General features: G+C 41.5%; 1 protein-coding gene across 1 annotated transcript in view; it reads left to right on the top strand.

Moving 5' to 3' along the window:
* Window positions 1–16,435, top strand: part of cep350 (centrosomal protein 350) — a 35,195-nt gene that overhangs the window by 15,075 nt on the left and 3,685 nt on the right. Inside the window, exons 16-36 of the mRNA XM_062424986.1 lie at window positions 1,120–1,304; window positions 1,575–1,738; window positions 2,788–2,898; window positions 3,073–3,213; window positions 3,393–3,538; window positions 3,702–3,809; window positions 3,913–4,127; window positions 4,546–4,760; window positions 5,020–5,292; window positions 5,486–5,635; window positions 5,786–5,946; window positions 9,516–9,754; window positions 9,925–10,118; window positions 10,508–10,652; window positions 11,349–11,509; window positions 11,627–11,760; window positions 11,868–11,929; window positions 12,050–13,995; window positions 14,443–14,961; window positions 15,558–15,704; window positions 16,012–16,134. Coding sequence (XP_062280970.1) covers window positions 1,120–1,304; window positions 1,575–1,738; window positions 2,788–2,898; window positions 3,073–3,213; window positions 3,393–3,538; window positions 3,702–3,809; window positions 3,913–4,127; window positions 4,546–4,760; window positions 5,020–5,292; window positions 5,486–5,635; window positions 5,786–5,946; window positions 9,516–9,754; window positions 9,925–10,118; window positions 10,508–10,652; window positions 11,349–11,509; window positions 11,627–11,760; window positions 11,868–11,929; window positions 12,050–13,995; window positions 14,443–14,961; window positions 15,558–15,704; window positions 16,012–16,134 — 5,539 coding nt within the window. The remainder of the gene's footprint in view (window positions 1–1,119; window positions 1,305–1,574; window positions 1,739–2,787; window positions 2,899–3,072; window positions 3,214–3,392; window positions 3,539–3,701; window positions 3,810–3,912; window positions 4,128–4,545; window positions 4,761–5,019; window positions 5,293–5,485; window positions 5,636–5,785; window positions 5,947–9,515; window positions 9,755–9,924; window positions 10,119–10,507; window positions 10,653–11,348; window positions 11,510–11,626; window positions 11,761–11,867; window positions 11,930–12,049; window positions 13,996–14,442; window positions 14,962–15,557; window positions 15,705–16,011; window positions 16,135–16,435) is intronic.

The following is a 16,435-nucleotide window of genomic DNA, read 5'->3' on the forward strand; positions in this document are numbered from 1 at the left end:
TTTAAGCAGCCGTAGAGTGCCCAGCAAAAGGAGGAGTCTGCAGCTCGACTGAAAACACTAGTACTTTGTTTTGGGGGCCTGCGGGGTGGTTTGTCAGGTCAGCCAGCTTCACCACAGTTTGGGCCTGCTGCCAAAAGAAAGGAGTTTTTTCCCCTTAATTTCAGTGCCCAGGAGTGATATTTGAGCCCTCTAATGGTACTCTGAAGCCCAGGTGGCAGATTCCTGTCATTCTGTGGAGGCTTTATGTCTTAAAAGGTAAAGGCAAGACATTCAGACATGATTTGTGTTCTTCTTAGCCCCATTTACAAAGCAAGCGGTTGTTGTACTGTGGAGGTAGAGATTAAGAGTTTTTTACTGGCAGAAACAGTCTCAAAAATAACTTCTTCAGTGACAACTGATATATTACTAAAGTGTCGCTGATTTGTACTTTTCGGAGCATGCATCCATATTCACTCATTATATTTTCCTATGTAATTGACATCCCAATAACATTGGTGTATTATGATACAGTAATTGAATCTGATTTTCATCCTTTGAGCAAAAAAAGGTGACTCTGTCTACTTTCCTTAATAGTGAAGTAGTCTGTATCCTGATCTCTTGAGACCTCGTCCTTGGCCTCTGTTCATCTCAGAGCAGCACAATATATCCATTCATAGCCTGGGACCTCCCAGCAGGGCCACAGTCAGTTCAAGCGTTTGCAGGCAGGGACATGGACCCCTTCTCTCTAAATTATTTGCTCAACCTGCACCTTATTATAATATCCACCAACCCATTTTGTAGAGTTTGCAACATCCCACTTTCCTGTGCATGATTTGAACATCTATTTTTTAAAACTATGTCTTAAATTATAGTAGTGTATATTACATTAGTTACCATTAACATTTTTCACATATTTATCACCATTTCACATGTCAGCTTTTTTTGTCAGTATTAAATTTTGTTTCCAAAACATCTTTAATTATAACATTTACTTAAGACATCTGCAGATACCCTCGAGAAACTTAACAGCCTGAAAGTTACAAATGTATTCACTTAAGACAATAGAGCTTTTCTGGTCTCAAATTTAATATAACAATAATAATCAATGTTTCTTTACTTTTTGTTTAATTGCTCTTGTAGTTTTGGGCTGGATGGTAAGAAGTCTCCTGCAGCACAACCCAGACTGGCTTCTCCCTCTGGCTCTGGTTCTCCTCCAGGAGCAGGTTCTCCCTGTGAGCCTCTGAGAGGTGGCTCTCTGCCGGGGGCAACTAACCTGAATACAGCAACCTCAGCCCGCAGTGCTAGAGCAGAGACCAGGACCGCAAGTAAACACATCTGTTATTGATGCAGTTGACATTAGATATTGCAGATAAATAACTTAATCATGTAAAAACTAGGTAATTTTAATGACACGTGACAAGTTTTAATCTTTGCCATCACATTTCATGCCTGTCTAGCTGAAGTCATGACTGTTAAAAATGAGGACAGAAAAAATTTGTTGGTTACACAGATGCATACTAATATGTTTGTTGTCTGCCTTATTTATGAATCATCACACTCAACCATCATCTTTCTATTAATTTATTTTCTCCCAGGTGAACTACAATATTCGCCCGCTGTCTTGCAGCAACGTATGACAGCAGAGCTCCAGTACCTGGAATCCATTGAAGAGTCAGTCCGACAGCTGGGAGACGTAGAAAGGCTGATGGGTGTGTCCATGGCTCAGCAAGAGAGTGCGTCATTGGCCCAAATGCTCAAGGTGAATTAGGGTATTTGGCATAGAATAATAATGTGTAGTTATTTCACCTGGAGAAGAAGGGTTTTTTTTTGCATAAAAGCTCTTGTATTTAGCTGTGTCTGAAGTATGGGTTTTCTGTCTGAGACTGTGGGATTCACCTCAGACGAGACTTGGAAAAACACACCCACCCCTCGCCTTAGTTTATTTGCTTAGTTATGCTCCATTCTTGGATGGCTATGGGATAATGATTATGCTATTTGATCCATAGACACTCAATTGAGCCAGGATGATATTGCTGTTTGATGTAACTTCAGACCACGCCAAATCCATAAAATATCTGTCTCAAGGCATTTATTTGTTTCTGGGAAAATTACTTTATCTCTGAACTGTCTCCTTAACTAAATCACACACATTTAGGCTATTCTACATGATCTCCCTTTGATAACTGTCATAATTTTATTACTCCATTCACTGAGCTTCCCCTGAAACCGTTTGAAGCCGCCTCACTCACACACAAACACAAACACAAACACACACACAATATACTGTATACTGAACTGCACATGTCAGAAGTTTTATTGAATAAAATGTGCTGAGCTATTATGTATAAGTGTTACACTAACTGCCTTCCAGTTTCTAATGTTATGTATTTTATTTTCGTCTTATGTGAGGAAATATTAGCCATATAGATTGTTTACATGTACATATACATGTACAGTAGGGTCTGAAAGTGTGACTCTCCAATTCTGGGAAAGTGGTCTCAGACTTTTGAACCTTACTGGATTTATGTTATACTAGGACTATACTGTGTGTGTCCCTGGCATCAGTTTACTGCGGGACTTTACATTATCTGCTCTTGACAAATGTGAATTAAATATAGTTTTGTTGTTTGTTTGCTTTTTTTTACCAGGGACTTGAATTAATTTCTGCTGTTGTTGCATAACATTTACTTGATAACTATGTTTAAGAGCTTTTTAGGGCTCCTTAAATTTCAGTGACATACTGCCTCATTATAATAGCTCTGTATTGATGCACTCTATTGACCTGCTTTCTGAACTTTGACCCTGCAGGTCAAGCAGCAGCGCCATGAGCGTGACCTTTACGAGCTGAAGATCAAGGCTGAGAGAGAAGCTCTGGAGACAAAGCTACAGCTGGAGGAAAACAGACAGAGAGTGGCCAGGGTACAAACACACACACACACACACACACACACACACACACACACACACACACACACACACACACACACACACACACACACACACACACACACACACACACACACACATACAAACACAGTTAATCAGTTACATTACTCTGTTCTGTGTATGATGTGTACGTATGCCTTTGTACAGGCTCATATTGAGCTGAAGGAAAGCTTGGCAACGACTCAAAAAGAGACTTTGGAGGGCCTCCAGGATGCAACTACAAAGATGATGAGTCAACAGGCTGATGCAGCACGTTACACTGCCGATGCTGCCCGACACATCAAGGAGGTTAGTAATCACTTACTTCCCCCTTTGCTTTGACAAAAAGCCTGTGTCTTCATTTTGTAACAAAAACTGATTGATTGTTAGGTTACAGTAAAGAAATAACAATAAATGCAGAGGCGGAATACATAATAAGACTCCTAAAATCAATTATTTGATCTGTATATTGTGTTTTTGTCTTTCAGATGACAGAACTAGTTCAGTCACAGATTGCAGGAGCTTTGACTGTCCCTCCTGTTGCCACTGATTCCTCCACATTGAACCAGGACCAACAGGAAGAAAAGCAGAGCTTCTACACAGAGCAACAACATGACAAATCTGATTCTGACAGGTGAACTAATGCTTTAAAAAAAGCTGTGTTTAACATCTCTAGGCCTTACTTTTGTAACCAGATAGTGTCATGATCCAGCAGAACAACACACAACCTATATGCTATTGCTTTAGATTAGTATCTCTTCTAAATGTATAATAAATCCCTTCTGCTTTACTCTCAGCTTCCAGAGTCAGGAGTCAAGCAGAAGGACCAGGCCAGAGGAACCACTGTCTTCACTTAATAGCCTCAGTCACTCTGACTCTCTGTCCTTCAGAAGACCCAACCTCAGGTACCAGACAGGCCTCTCATGTAGCACAGGTTTCATTTTGTTCTAGTGGATTTGTGGAAGAGGAAGACATAAGACTAAAACTGTCTTTTTCCCCTTTCTTCAGTGGAGCAGACTCTATAGCCCATAGCCCGTCGCTTGTGTCTTCAGACCATACGGAGCGGATGAAAAGAGAGGCGGCAGAGTTAAAATGGAGGAAGGGGGCAGGTGAGGAGAGAACAGAGAGGGAAGCAGGCAGCAGTTCCATTGAGGAAGAAGTTCCTACAGCAGCTAATGACTCGCTCTGCAGTGAGAGCATCCCTTCTGTAGTGGATGAGAAAGGTAAACGGTGGCAAGCAGGCCTCTTATTTTAAAAAGTTTAGATGTGTAAATACTCAAATATTTCCCTTAATGTAGCATTTGAATGCAACAATCAAGGGCTGGCATATGGTATCTAACCACCTTCCTACGTTGGTGGTTTTAGTTTATATTGTGCACTGAGCTTAAAGAGTAAAGTGTAAAGTGAATTCAGACATTTTCTTCTAAACACATTAAATAGGTCATAAATGTATTTATAAAAAATGTTTAAAAAGAATTTTGACCATTTAGATTTGAATTGTGGAGCTAGGCTTCACAAACTTTGTTCCAAAATTTCTGTGTTCAGGATTTAGTGGGCGGGTCTGAAAATCAGCGCTGCGTTATGTAACGCACATATTTATTCTTACTTTACACAGACGTTAACTTATTTCTGACTCTCCAGGTGACAGTACATCAGTTGCCACAGAATACTCTCTCAAGTTTGATGAGTCCATGACAGAAGATGAGATAGAAGAGCGCTCCTTCCGCTCTCTGCTGCCATCTGAGGCACACCGCCGTGGGACTTTGGAGAAGAAGCCCCGCCACCATGAAGAATCAGAGGACGATGGTGCAAATCACAACACGACATTGGTTCCTGGGGTACACAGTACCTTAAAGGTGAGAGGGCAGTAGAGTCATACAAATGTATTATAGTTATACCATTTATCCCCTCAAAAGTGTTAAGTTGATGTTCCTCGTTGTGCCTGGGGTTTTGTCCCTCTTTTGTCCTGTCAGACACAATTACCTTGCTTGTTACATATTTTACTTGGCTCCCCCTTTTGATTCCCCTTCCCTTTAACTCATCGCTTGCTGTTGATCTTTTCCATCACCTAAATTTAACCTCCGCCTTAACACCTATGTTTTCCTGCAATCTTAGGATGCGAGTATTGCCTTCTCTGGTGGACAGGACAGCTTTTCCCAGTTCACCATGGACATGGTGCGTCAGTACATGAAGGACGAGGAGGTGAGACTGCAGCATCAGAGCTCTCTGCTGCGTCTTCGCCAGAAAGCTCTCAAGGAAAAAACCAGGACTGAGCTGGCTTGGCTTGAGCACCAGAAAAAGAGGCTGAGGGACAAGGGGGAGGATGACAAAATGCCACCTCTTAGGAAGAAGCAGAGGGGCCTTCTGATGAAACTACAGCAGGAGCAGGTATGTGGGGTAGAAACATGATGCAGTTAAGTGACAGTTGAGCTTGAGAGTATACCGTGATCTCAACCAATCTGTGTAACTTGATGGCAAAACCATTCTTGCATGGTAATAATATGTAATAAAGTTACACCATCACACTCGTATTTGGAACCTCATTATTGTGCACGTATATTTTTTTAAATTTGTCTTTCAGGCTGAGATCAAGCGGCTTCAGGAGGCCAACAAAGCAGCAAGAAAAGAAAGGCAGCTGTTACTAAAGCAGCAGGAGGAGATTGAGCGGATGAGAAATTCTACACTGAGACTGAAGGAGCGTCTCAAGTGTGCTGGGGGTGAAGTGCCATCTGTAAGTGGTGCAACCTTCACAACAGATAGATTTTAAGCAGTTTGAAAACATGCACATGATTGTCGAGCATGTTGTCATTTACTTCCGTAAGCTTTTATTTTTATTAGCTTTACTTATTATTGGCTTGTCTGCATGTCATCCATCCTCCAGGAGACTCCAGCTTCAGAAACCCTTGTGTCAGAGGCAGCCTCCTCCAACATGATGCGCTCTGATGATGTCCGCAGCCCCTCTCCCTCGCTCTCAATCTCAGGAAGTGAGACAAGCAGCATCATGCAGAAGCTCAAGAAGATGCGCTCTCATATGGATGAAAAGTAAAGACATTATATTATTCTTCATATATTAACAAGGTTCTTGCAGCTTACTGTCAGTTTTTCCAACTGACATATCAGGAATCATGCTTCCTTATCTGTTTTTAATTGCTTGCTGTCCAACTGCCTTGATTCTTTCATGCTTTTTAATATTTTGTTTTTCCCTTTTGTTTTTTATTTTATTTATGGCCCCTGATTACAATCGGAGTCATTTAACACATAGTATGGGCTTCTGTCTGTTCACTTATACTATTTTATAGCAAAACACTGCTCTGCGGTTAACACTTATTTTCTTTTCATTCATTCTATGGACACAAGTCACAAAAGACAGACATTTTCATACTTTACACATAGAAACTTTAAGTAACAACTAATCTAATAAAACTAACAGTAATATCAGTGCATGCCCTATTTCTCTTGCTGTCTAAAGTGCTGTGAGTATGTGGATGTGAAGATGGGCCATCTCCCTCTAGACGAGACGAGCATTAACAGTCCCTGCTACAATACCCCCCCTCCACCTTAAATAGATTTTTACTCGCTATAACAATAATATGTAGGAAGATCTGTATGAAGAGTTATCTGATGAAGTGTTGAAGTTAAACTAATATGGGACATGAGGAACATCAGACAATGTTGAACAGTATTTAAGTAGTTGTGTAATCATAATACTGTAACTTTCAATGACAGCAGCACGATTATTTTCCAGATAAGACAAACCAGTTCTGCATTCTATCATTTTTATTACTCCCACTTCCTCTTGTTTGGCTTGGAGTTACTCTAAGTCCTGAGAATCCAAGGTTTTAGATTTGGCTAACAGCTTTGGTCAGATGATTGTAGAGCCTCTCGTGACCGGCCGGCTGTAACAAGTGGGTTAATTGTTCTGAGGTTTAGGATTTTTATATTGGCTATAAATCACAGGCCAGTCTTTCATGGTAGCAGTTAAGCAATTTTTAGGTCTAGATTTGTTTGAATTTACACAATTAGCAACACAATTTTGACTTGGTTGTCTGCCGGTTAATTAATAGGTTAGGTTTAGATCATGTAACTAAAACATGGAACTGCTCACATATTGTGTCTGATCATGCATTTATTGGTTTCCTTGCTTGCCATGATCCTTTTTAACTAAATACCAGCTATCTCTTCCCTTCCCTGTCCTGCTGTTGATCATAGCCAAAGTTATTATATATTATATATTCAGTTTGACATGACACTAACAAAGATCTAATCATATTTTGTCACAATTGTCATCTCACACTGTAACTTGTTTATGCATCACCTATTAACAAATCTAACATTTAACCTTATCCACAAGCAGACTTGGCAGTGATCATATCCCCATCCAATCTCCATCTCATGCCCACACACTAGTTTAAATGTTAATTAAGGGACTGTTACAATTAATGCATGTCCCAGAACTTAGCCATTTAAAAGTAACCATTTTCTAACATAAACTTGACACACTGACTCCATGGGTGCAATAAAAACACATTTGCTCATATCGCTCTTCTCTCTCCTTTTCTCTCTACTTGTTTTCTCCCTCTCCTGTGTTTTTATTGTGTTTTCCCCCTCACTTTGTGTGTGACGTCTGTGATCCATTTGACTTTGTGTGTTACGTGTTTGTGTGTTGTAGACATTGTTCTCCTGTCCACTACTTCTTCTCTGTGTTCACGGCCCACCACTGGGCCTCCCTCAGTGTCTGTCTTCCAAACCTTCACCCTAAATTCCAGCTCTTTATCTACAACCAGTTGGTCAGGTACTGTACAGTGCTCTCTACCTCTACCCCACCGCACCTAAACCTAACCCTAACCCTGCCCTGCCCCGCCTCACCCTACACCGTATTGGAACATGCTTGTGCTCATCCACTGGTACTGGGACTTTGCAGGGGTGGGACAGTGAATGATGATAGGATGTGTTGGTTTGTTTGGGTTCTCTGTCAGGTTTTAAGGTTTTTTCACTTGCAGGAGGAGGGGGAGGAGTTTGAGAGTACCCAAGGAAAGCTGCCTTGCTGAAATAAGCTAACCTTTTGACAAAATCACTTTCAAAATTTGTATTTATGTTACTTTTTAATGTTTTTACCACTAGTGTAAGCAATAACACACACTGGTTGTGTAGCCCTTTTTAGACAAGAACAGAAAATGGTCACATTGATAAAACTGGAGGTGAAATAGACTCTGAAATACTATTTTGTGAAGGTCAAAGGTTATGTTTATTTTAATAAGAGCCTTCCTTGTTGGATGGAAATCTCGGCCTCAATCCTGAGATTTCGCTCATTTCCGTGGTGTTTAATTTGTGACTGTTCCCCTCTTTCTTCTTTACCTCTTGGAATGAATGATTAAGTTGCAGTGCATCTCCCTTCAATGTCATGGTCAGACTGTGGCTGCTCAGCTCCAGCCCTGTCATTGATACAAAATGTTTTGAGATGAAACCACACTATGACATGGAAGTAAAATACTCAGGTTTCTTTTACAGAGAACAGGGCAGAAATAGAGTGGTCTATCTCTTTAATGAGCTCAGTTAATCTTAACTAGCCCTCTTTATTAGGTAACTGTTGCATTGGATGGGATAATAAGTACAGATGGCCATTGGCTGTAATAGAGTTTGGGAAGGCATTAAAAGAACCCCTCAGCCTGGTTCTTCAGTATCTGATCTGTCATCAGTATGCATTAGGTCAAGAGAAAGGCCTCTAAATTAGATCAAGGCTAAATAATACTGCACTGTAATGGCACTCATAGCTGTGGGAGACCACATTCAGAACAGCTCTACCTGACTGCACTTTATTTGATAGATGTCTGTAGGGATATGCACAGTACCAGTCAAAATTTTAGACACACCATCTCATTCGCAAACTTTTGACTGGTAATGTATGTAATAGTACCCCAAAGTAGGTATTGGACGTTGAATTCAAACAAATTCTGTTAGGCTGACAAAACAACTGCTGCCTTACATTTCAGTCTCCTTATTGTCGTTGAATGGGGGTTTACATAAAATGGAAGAGGTCATACTAAAGAGACAATGAAAGACTTCAATGTTTGTTCTTAAGGGCCTCTTCTTTCTATGTCTTGAAACTGATACATATGTGTGTGTGTGTGACTGCACCCATTCAACATTCAACCCCTGGGTCTCAGTCTGATGCATGGATCTGATGTTTTCACTGTTATTTTCCCACTGTTCTTCTGTCATGAGTGACATTTCATCCCCTTTTTTAATTTGATGGGTGCTTGTACACTATATTTGGATAATAAATGTAGTGAAAGAAATAATTAAAGCATGGCCGGGGGGTGCGTATATGTGTGTGTTGGACAGAAGTTTGGGGTGAGTTTGCAGTAAATACGGAATGTCCAGGTGATCTGGGTCTGCTTGCTTTTGCGAGATCATGTTTAATCATTCTTTATGCTAAACGTCGTCTTCTCTCTTCTCTCCCTCATCACTACCTACATTCCTGGTCCCTCACCACCACCACCACCCCCCATCTTCTTCCTGTCATTACTCTTTTCTTAATCTCTTCACCTTTCACCTCACCATCTCTTCTTCCACACCTTCCTCTTTTCCTGCATTACCATCCTCCTCCTCAGGTTCCTGACAAAACGAGAGCAGCAGCTGATGCAGAGGCGTCACCATGCCGAGGAGCTGCTGCAGTGGAAACAGCGGCTTGACCAGGAGGAGGCAGAGATCCGCAAGATTGAAAAGGAAGCCTTGGCTGTCTGGGACAAGGATCGTGCTGTGTCAGAGAGTCAGAAAAAGGAGATCTCTGATATTAGTGCCAGCAGCAGTCACCACCGAAACTCAGAACCAAGAACTGACAGCGAGAAAGGTGAAGTTACAAAAATGTTTTAGTTTCAAATAAATGGCTAACTTTTTAAGAGGTTTGAAGTCAAAAGAAGTATGCAAAGTATTTATTAAATGAAATGTGGGACCCATCTAATGGTGTTGGAATCAAAATCAATGTAAACAAGTAAAGATGAGTTGATGCTTTATTTTCAGAGTATTTGAGTGAGGTTGACACCCCCTCAGTGACACCTGAATCCAGTATACACACAGAAGGACAGGGGTCCCAACAATCAAGAAGTCCATCTTCAGCACAGCCTGCTTCAGTCCCTGAAACACCTTTGGCCTCCATCCAGAGCAGCCCTGCAAATTACACCCAGGACTTCACGTCAGCTTCACCTAGTGTGGTGGTAAATGTGATTTTCCTTTTGTATTTCAGTGTTTAGACTCATCTCTTTGATACAAGTTGCTGTTAATTTTGAGCTCATCTATAGCTACTCCAAAACTGATTTCATAGAGAGAGTAATGTTTCATTTCCTAAAAAGTTTGTGGCCAAATTCAACACAAATAATTCTGTCGCTTTTGAGGGAATTTGTAGCCACTGAGCAATTAAAATACACAGAACTTTGCTAGTTTGAATGTTAAACTTCATAGAACAAATTATTTATTGTTGTTACACTTTATATTCTATGAGGGACAAGCAAGGGGTAGCTATGCATTCCTTACATGTATCAATCCAAGCATTACTCCTTACTTCCTTCTTCATCCGCCTCCTCCTCCTCCTGTTTGGTCTCTCCAGGCTTCTCCATTCAGAGTCAGCCACAGCCCTGCTCTCCCTCCTTCGGATGGCAGCAGCAAAGCCAAGATGCAGCTTCGGTCCTCCTCCCGGACCCCCAACCAGACCCGAATTCAGCCCACTGACACTCCCATGGCCATGCAGAGTGGTGAGTTTCCCAAAACCCTAACTCTAACTCTCTCTCTCTCTCTCTCTCTCTCTCTCTCTCTCTCTCTCTCTCTCTCTCTCTCTCTCTCTCTCACTCTCTCACTCTCACTCTCACTCTCTCACACACACACACACACTGAATATGTAATATTTTTAATAGTTCCTGATAGTTCATCAGAGAAGATGGAAGGAGGAAAGCAGAGAGAGTGGACATAATGCAGCTGTATAGCTGGCACTGTGTAGTCAGGCATAATGTGATGCTGCCAGTAATACATTATGCAAGCACTTCCCTGATACCTAACCTGCTTTGCTGTGTGATAGGAGAGAACACTTTGCATTGCACTTAGTTACCGCTCAAGCAAAGACAATTTTACTGCCCCAGTAATGAAGCTGACTGGTTTGTTCATTTTCAGGCCACTGTTCAATCCTTTGCACACAACCAAATAGTTTATTCCAATTTTGTCACTTCTTTCTGTAATTCTAATCTTTGTAATACTCTAAATTGTTCATTGTGCACAAGCCAAAGCAACGTGCGTTAAAGTGAACTTTACACATTCTTAGTAAAGAAAATATACACTAATCCCCAAAGAATTGGGTTTGAGTTTGGGCACAAAGTTGGATTAACCTTTGCTAATCACAGAGGTCTGGCACTGGTTTCACATTCTAACTGTGATTTATTATCTCAATTTGCTTTCAGAACCCATTTCAGACCAGAGTGACATAGAGAGTCGTATCACGGCCCTGAAGGAAGAACTCAGAAAACGAAAGTCTATGGCCTACCAGCTCAAGAAAGAGCAGAAGAAGAGGAATAAGGAGCGCCTGAAGGCACAGGAGGCCAGCCTACTGAAACAACTGGAGGTAAGTGTATGGGCCTCCAGGTGGTACATTTTGTGTTTATGTGTGTGTGTTTGCATTTATACATGTATAAGCAGATACATACATATCTTAACTGTTATTCTTGTCATCTCTTTATAGAACTATAACAACTTCATTGAGAAAACAAAGGCAGAACTGAACAAGGAGCCAGACTCAACACCTGATACCAAGTCCCAGATCAGAGATTCCACCTCAGTCGTGGAGCAGTCCAGTATTAAACTACCTGCACACAGGTATCAAAAACAGTTGCAAAGATGGTGCTCTGGTGCTGACACATGTTAAACCGTGATATGGGTTAAAATAAAGTTGATTCAATTAAGAACCATTATGCCTTTCATAGGTCTGAAACCAGCAAACTCTCTGACTCTAAAGGGACACAAATCAATGCTTCATTAGATCACAGTGAGTAATTTATTCTCATCATAACAAATAAATACGGTGTACACAGTATTTACTCATGTTGGGGTTTTGATAAGAGTTAGATTTGATAAATAATATTGTGATCCTCTTCTACTGTGATAGATGCCCGTCCTCAACCAGATTATGGTAGATCCACCTCAGTGCCTGAAGAATTGTCTGATGAAGATCCGCCAACAGTCACTCCAACCCCAGTACATGGCAGCCCAGAGGGTCTGAACTCAATACTGAGGAGCCATCAGTCCACAGATGGTCTTTTAAGACCTTCCTCCAAGGAAGCTCAGGCACAGATAATAGAGTCTGGGGATGAGAACCTTGTGTCTGATCAGAGATCCGACATTCAGGAAGAGTTGGAGGTGGAAATCGGCCACAATTTGGAGGATCAACATTCTGAACGTCTTCTCAAACTAGAAAAGGAAGATAGACTTGATTCCCAGGAGAAGCTTTCTACATTTAAACATTACTCCCCAACCATAAGTAAAGAACATCCATCTGTTAGCTTAGAACAAGACAAACAATTAAAGACGCGGGAATCATCTGAATCAGAGGAAGATGTACATTCTATCACTGCCTCTAACAAGTCACATTCAGCTGCAGTGGATCTCAAAACCTCACAACATGCTAGTGTCAGCCCCTCATTCAGTGACCATTCCCATTCCATTCATTCAGATGCCTTCTCTTCAAAGGAGGTGGCACCCATAAAGGACATCGAGGCCTCCTCTCCCATGGCAGATGGCTATCATGATGACTTTGAGTCATCGGTGGATTCATCGCCCAGGGAGGAGCGTCGTAGTCCCAAGCCAACCCCTTCAATATCTGTTTCCCCGACTGAAATCAAGGGTTCAATCAAGGACTCTTCTAGCAGAGCTACGCCGTTTGACAGCCAAGACGAGGAGGTAGAGGAGGAAATAACTGAAGAACTGAGTCACCATACAGGGACTAGTGGTTCCAGCCATCAGCCTGGAAACCTTCTAGATCTTCATAAGCAGACAGAAGACTTAAAGCAAGAGAGCAAGAGCCTTAATTCTAGCCATTCACCCCCCATCTCTCCTTTGCAGACCCCCCTCTCTCCTGTTATAGACGAAATGCCAAGTTTTAACATTGGAGACCGAGTGCTTGTCGGCGGTGTTCAACCCGGCACTCTGAGATTTAAAGGTTCTACCAGCTTTGCCAATGGCTTTTGGGCTGGTGTGGAGTTGGATAAGTCTGAAGGCAGCAACAATGGCACATATGATGGGGTGGTGTACTTTGAGTGTAATGAGTGTCACGGTATCTTTGCTCCCCCAGACAAGATCACACACCTGCCAGACAAATATGAGACGTACGCAGACACCACAGAGGATGAGGACTCTTTCTTTGATGATCTGTCAGACAAAGGTGGGAATAAATGTAAATCGGACAAAGGCAAATCCCAAAAACAAGGAAATCTGGAGACTAAAAGTGGACAAACTTCTCAAAAGGACGTTGGGTTTGGAGATAAAAAGGTTATGGATGAGTCTGTTCACCCGAATCACCACCACCCACTGAAAGGCGTATCCCACCTCAATTCGCAGCATCACAAAGAATCAAAGCACCCGATTTCTAATGGAAAGAGCTGGGACATAATTTTGAATTTTGAAGATGCACCAACCACTCTCCTCATCTCGGACTTCGACCGGCTCAGTCTCGGGAAGCAGAGTCAGAAGGAGATTATTGCCCTTGTCGAGAGTAAAGATGTAGACTCCAACCATCATTTAACTCCTGCTGACATTTCCACAGGTATCAGGGATGATAAGGCCGAGCAGAAGGAAAGAGTTTCACTGGACACATTTGCAGACCAGCTCCTTAACAACTTTGTGAAAGACGCAGTGAAGCAGTTTGCTCAGATTAAAAAGGCTAAAGAGCAGAAGATAGAAGCTGCCAACCAGATAAATGGAAACCTTTTTGAAAATGCTGAAGAAGAAGAAAAAGAACAAGAATGGATCTCTTCAGTGGAGCAAAAAGATGGTCTGCCTTTCTTTCTACCTGCGGAAAAAGAGGAACTTTCTTCTCCAGAGCTTTGTAACCGACCGGTGAGTTTAGATTAACGTGTCTTTAACATGTTACTAAAATTAAAATGACAATGTTTTGCCTTTATATATTTAATAATATCATATAAATAAATAGAGTGTCATTATTAGGCAGCAAAACTAATAATGCTGTATGTCATTGAACTGTGGAATTTTCTTTGTGACATTATGAAGTTGTTGACTAACAGTACTTATTGATTTTACTTGGAGAGTCTTTGCTTTTGGGCTGTGTTCAGCCAAAGTCCAACGTTATGTTGACAGATTGTATTGAATTAGGTGCTCTTTGCTGAAGAAGCTTTTGTATCTGAAACAGAAAGAATACTCTTAAATGTTAGATCGAAAGATAAAATGAGGCTTGTTCTGTCATATATTCACATTTATGGAAGAATCAAATCTAAGATTTATAGTAAGCTCAGAATTGACAGTTTTCCTGTGTTTCTTTCACAACAGGAGAGTCCGGTGTTGGGAGCCAGCGGTCAAGAAGAGCTTGCCAAGCGGCTAGCGGAGCTGGAACTGAGCCGTGAATTGCTAGATGAGCTGGGTGATGATCAGGACTGGTTTGATGAGGACTTTGGCCTCAGCTCCCGTAGGGAACAGCAGAGACTCAAACAGAAACAGAAACAGAGAGAGGAAGAGGAAGAGGCGAAGTTGGGAGGAACAGCCCTGGGGGGGCTGATCTCATCATCAGGCGGGGAACAGCAGGTAAAGACTCCACCTAGACCTGAGCTTCCTCTTCCCATGCCCCCTAAACTACCAGAGCAGCCTGCCATGGTGGTGCCCCACTCAGCCACAGAGGTAGAGAAGATGGTCCATGCTGCCACTCAGGAGATCTGGGAGAGTTGTGGCCTGGGGAAGGAGGGAGCACCAACACTTGCAAAACTGCCCTGCCCCACACCTTCACAAGAGTATTTGGGTAAAGAAGCCAGCAGCCAGGACCAGGAGGCACTCTGTATCTGCAGCTACAGAAAGGTGAAAACAATAACTTGCAAAACAAATCTGTGTAAAGACAATCATATCAACATCCCAATAAAGAAATGATCATGTGTATTCTAATACCACAATCAAACGAGGAAAATGTGATTGACTTCCTCTTCATCCCCCTACCATAGAAATCAGCTCACAATGTTTCAGTAGTTTCTAAGCCACTGGCAACAGGACTTGCAGTGGAGTCTTAAAAACAGCATTCAATCTGAGAGGATCTGCTGAGTTTAAAAGCCAGCTGATTTTCCATTATTCAGCAGAGGCCTTGAGGATGAGCATATTTTTTCAAGACTACGTAGCCGTTAGTTGCCTCTGACTCATATCGATCATGCACATGTTATTAACTCCTCCTCCAGAGTTTGCCTCAGTTGGTCAGATGTTTTGCTTTGAATGCAAATTCTCTGCAGTAAATAATGCTGACATTTATTTTCACCCAACATTGGATTAGTGTCATTGAATGTGCTGTACCATGGTACTTCTCTACTGCAACATTAAAGCTGTCAATTTAATTTAGTATGACTTTCCATTTATTCTGTTTTAATATAATTAAGCCCCTGTATCTTAATTATTCTGTCACTTCCCAGGCTGTGTATGACCTGACATGGGAGATCCTTCAGGACATCTATGCTGAAGACCCCAATGCTGATCAGCCTCAGTGGGTCAAACCACGACGTGCCAAGTCCTCCTTTTTCCACAGAGTCAAGACACCAGGGGACATCACCAAAATCCAGGTACAGTAGTACAGGAGAAACACAAATAATAACAAGATACTCTATTCTAAAAATATAGTTGCCATACTAAAGGTCAGCTAGATTTTTAGAATACAAAAGAACCTTCAGTGGTCGGTTTCTTATCTGCTACAGTGACTAAAAGAGAAAACAGACCTCATAATTTGTTTCTGTTATAACCTCACCCTTGTTATCAGCAAATTTGCAAAGTGGAGTGCAGTAACAAAGTTCTCTGCAGTCACACAAGTTCAAACGCAGTGTCGTGCCTTTTACATATATAATTATTTGTTTTTTTTACTTTTTTGACTAGGAATTCATCTCAGCCGAAGTACTGAAATTGTACGGTCTGACAAAAGATCACAGTCAGAAGACCGACTGGCAGAAGATGCTTAAATTTGGCAGAAAGAAACGGGACAGAGTCGATCACATACTGGTAAGTGCAGGAATTGCAGTGACTTTCTTTGATTTTTTTCCCTTTTGGATAAGATCAGAAATGGGTTTTTTATTTCCACTAGATGGCAACAACAGTTCTATAAAATGTTTATTTTTGAAGTTTTAAGGTTGAGGATTACAGTCTTTAATGATCTCTCGGTTTATGTGAAGGAGAAATGAATGGCTGAATAAACTGTGCTTTCTATTATGTAAAAGTCCAATATAGCTCCAAGTGTGTGTGCAAAAACAGTGTTTTGCAGACTTCATTCAATCATACAATTTCTGTGAGAAAATTTGAACTG

The sequence above is a fragment of the Scomber scombrus genome, chromosome 8 (genome assembly GCF_963691925.1).
Source record: "Scomber scombrus chromosome 8, fScoSco1.1, whole genome shotgun sequence".
NCBI lineage: Eukaryota > Metazoa > Chordata > Actinopteri > Scombriformes > Scombridae > Scomber > Scomber scombrus.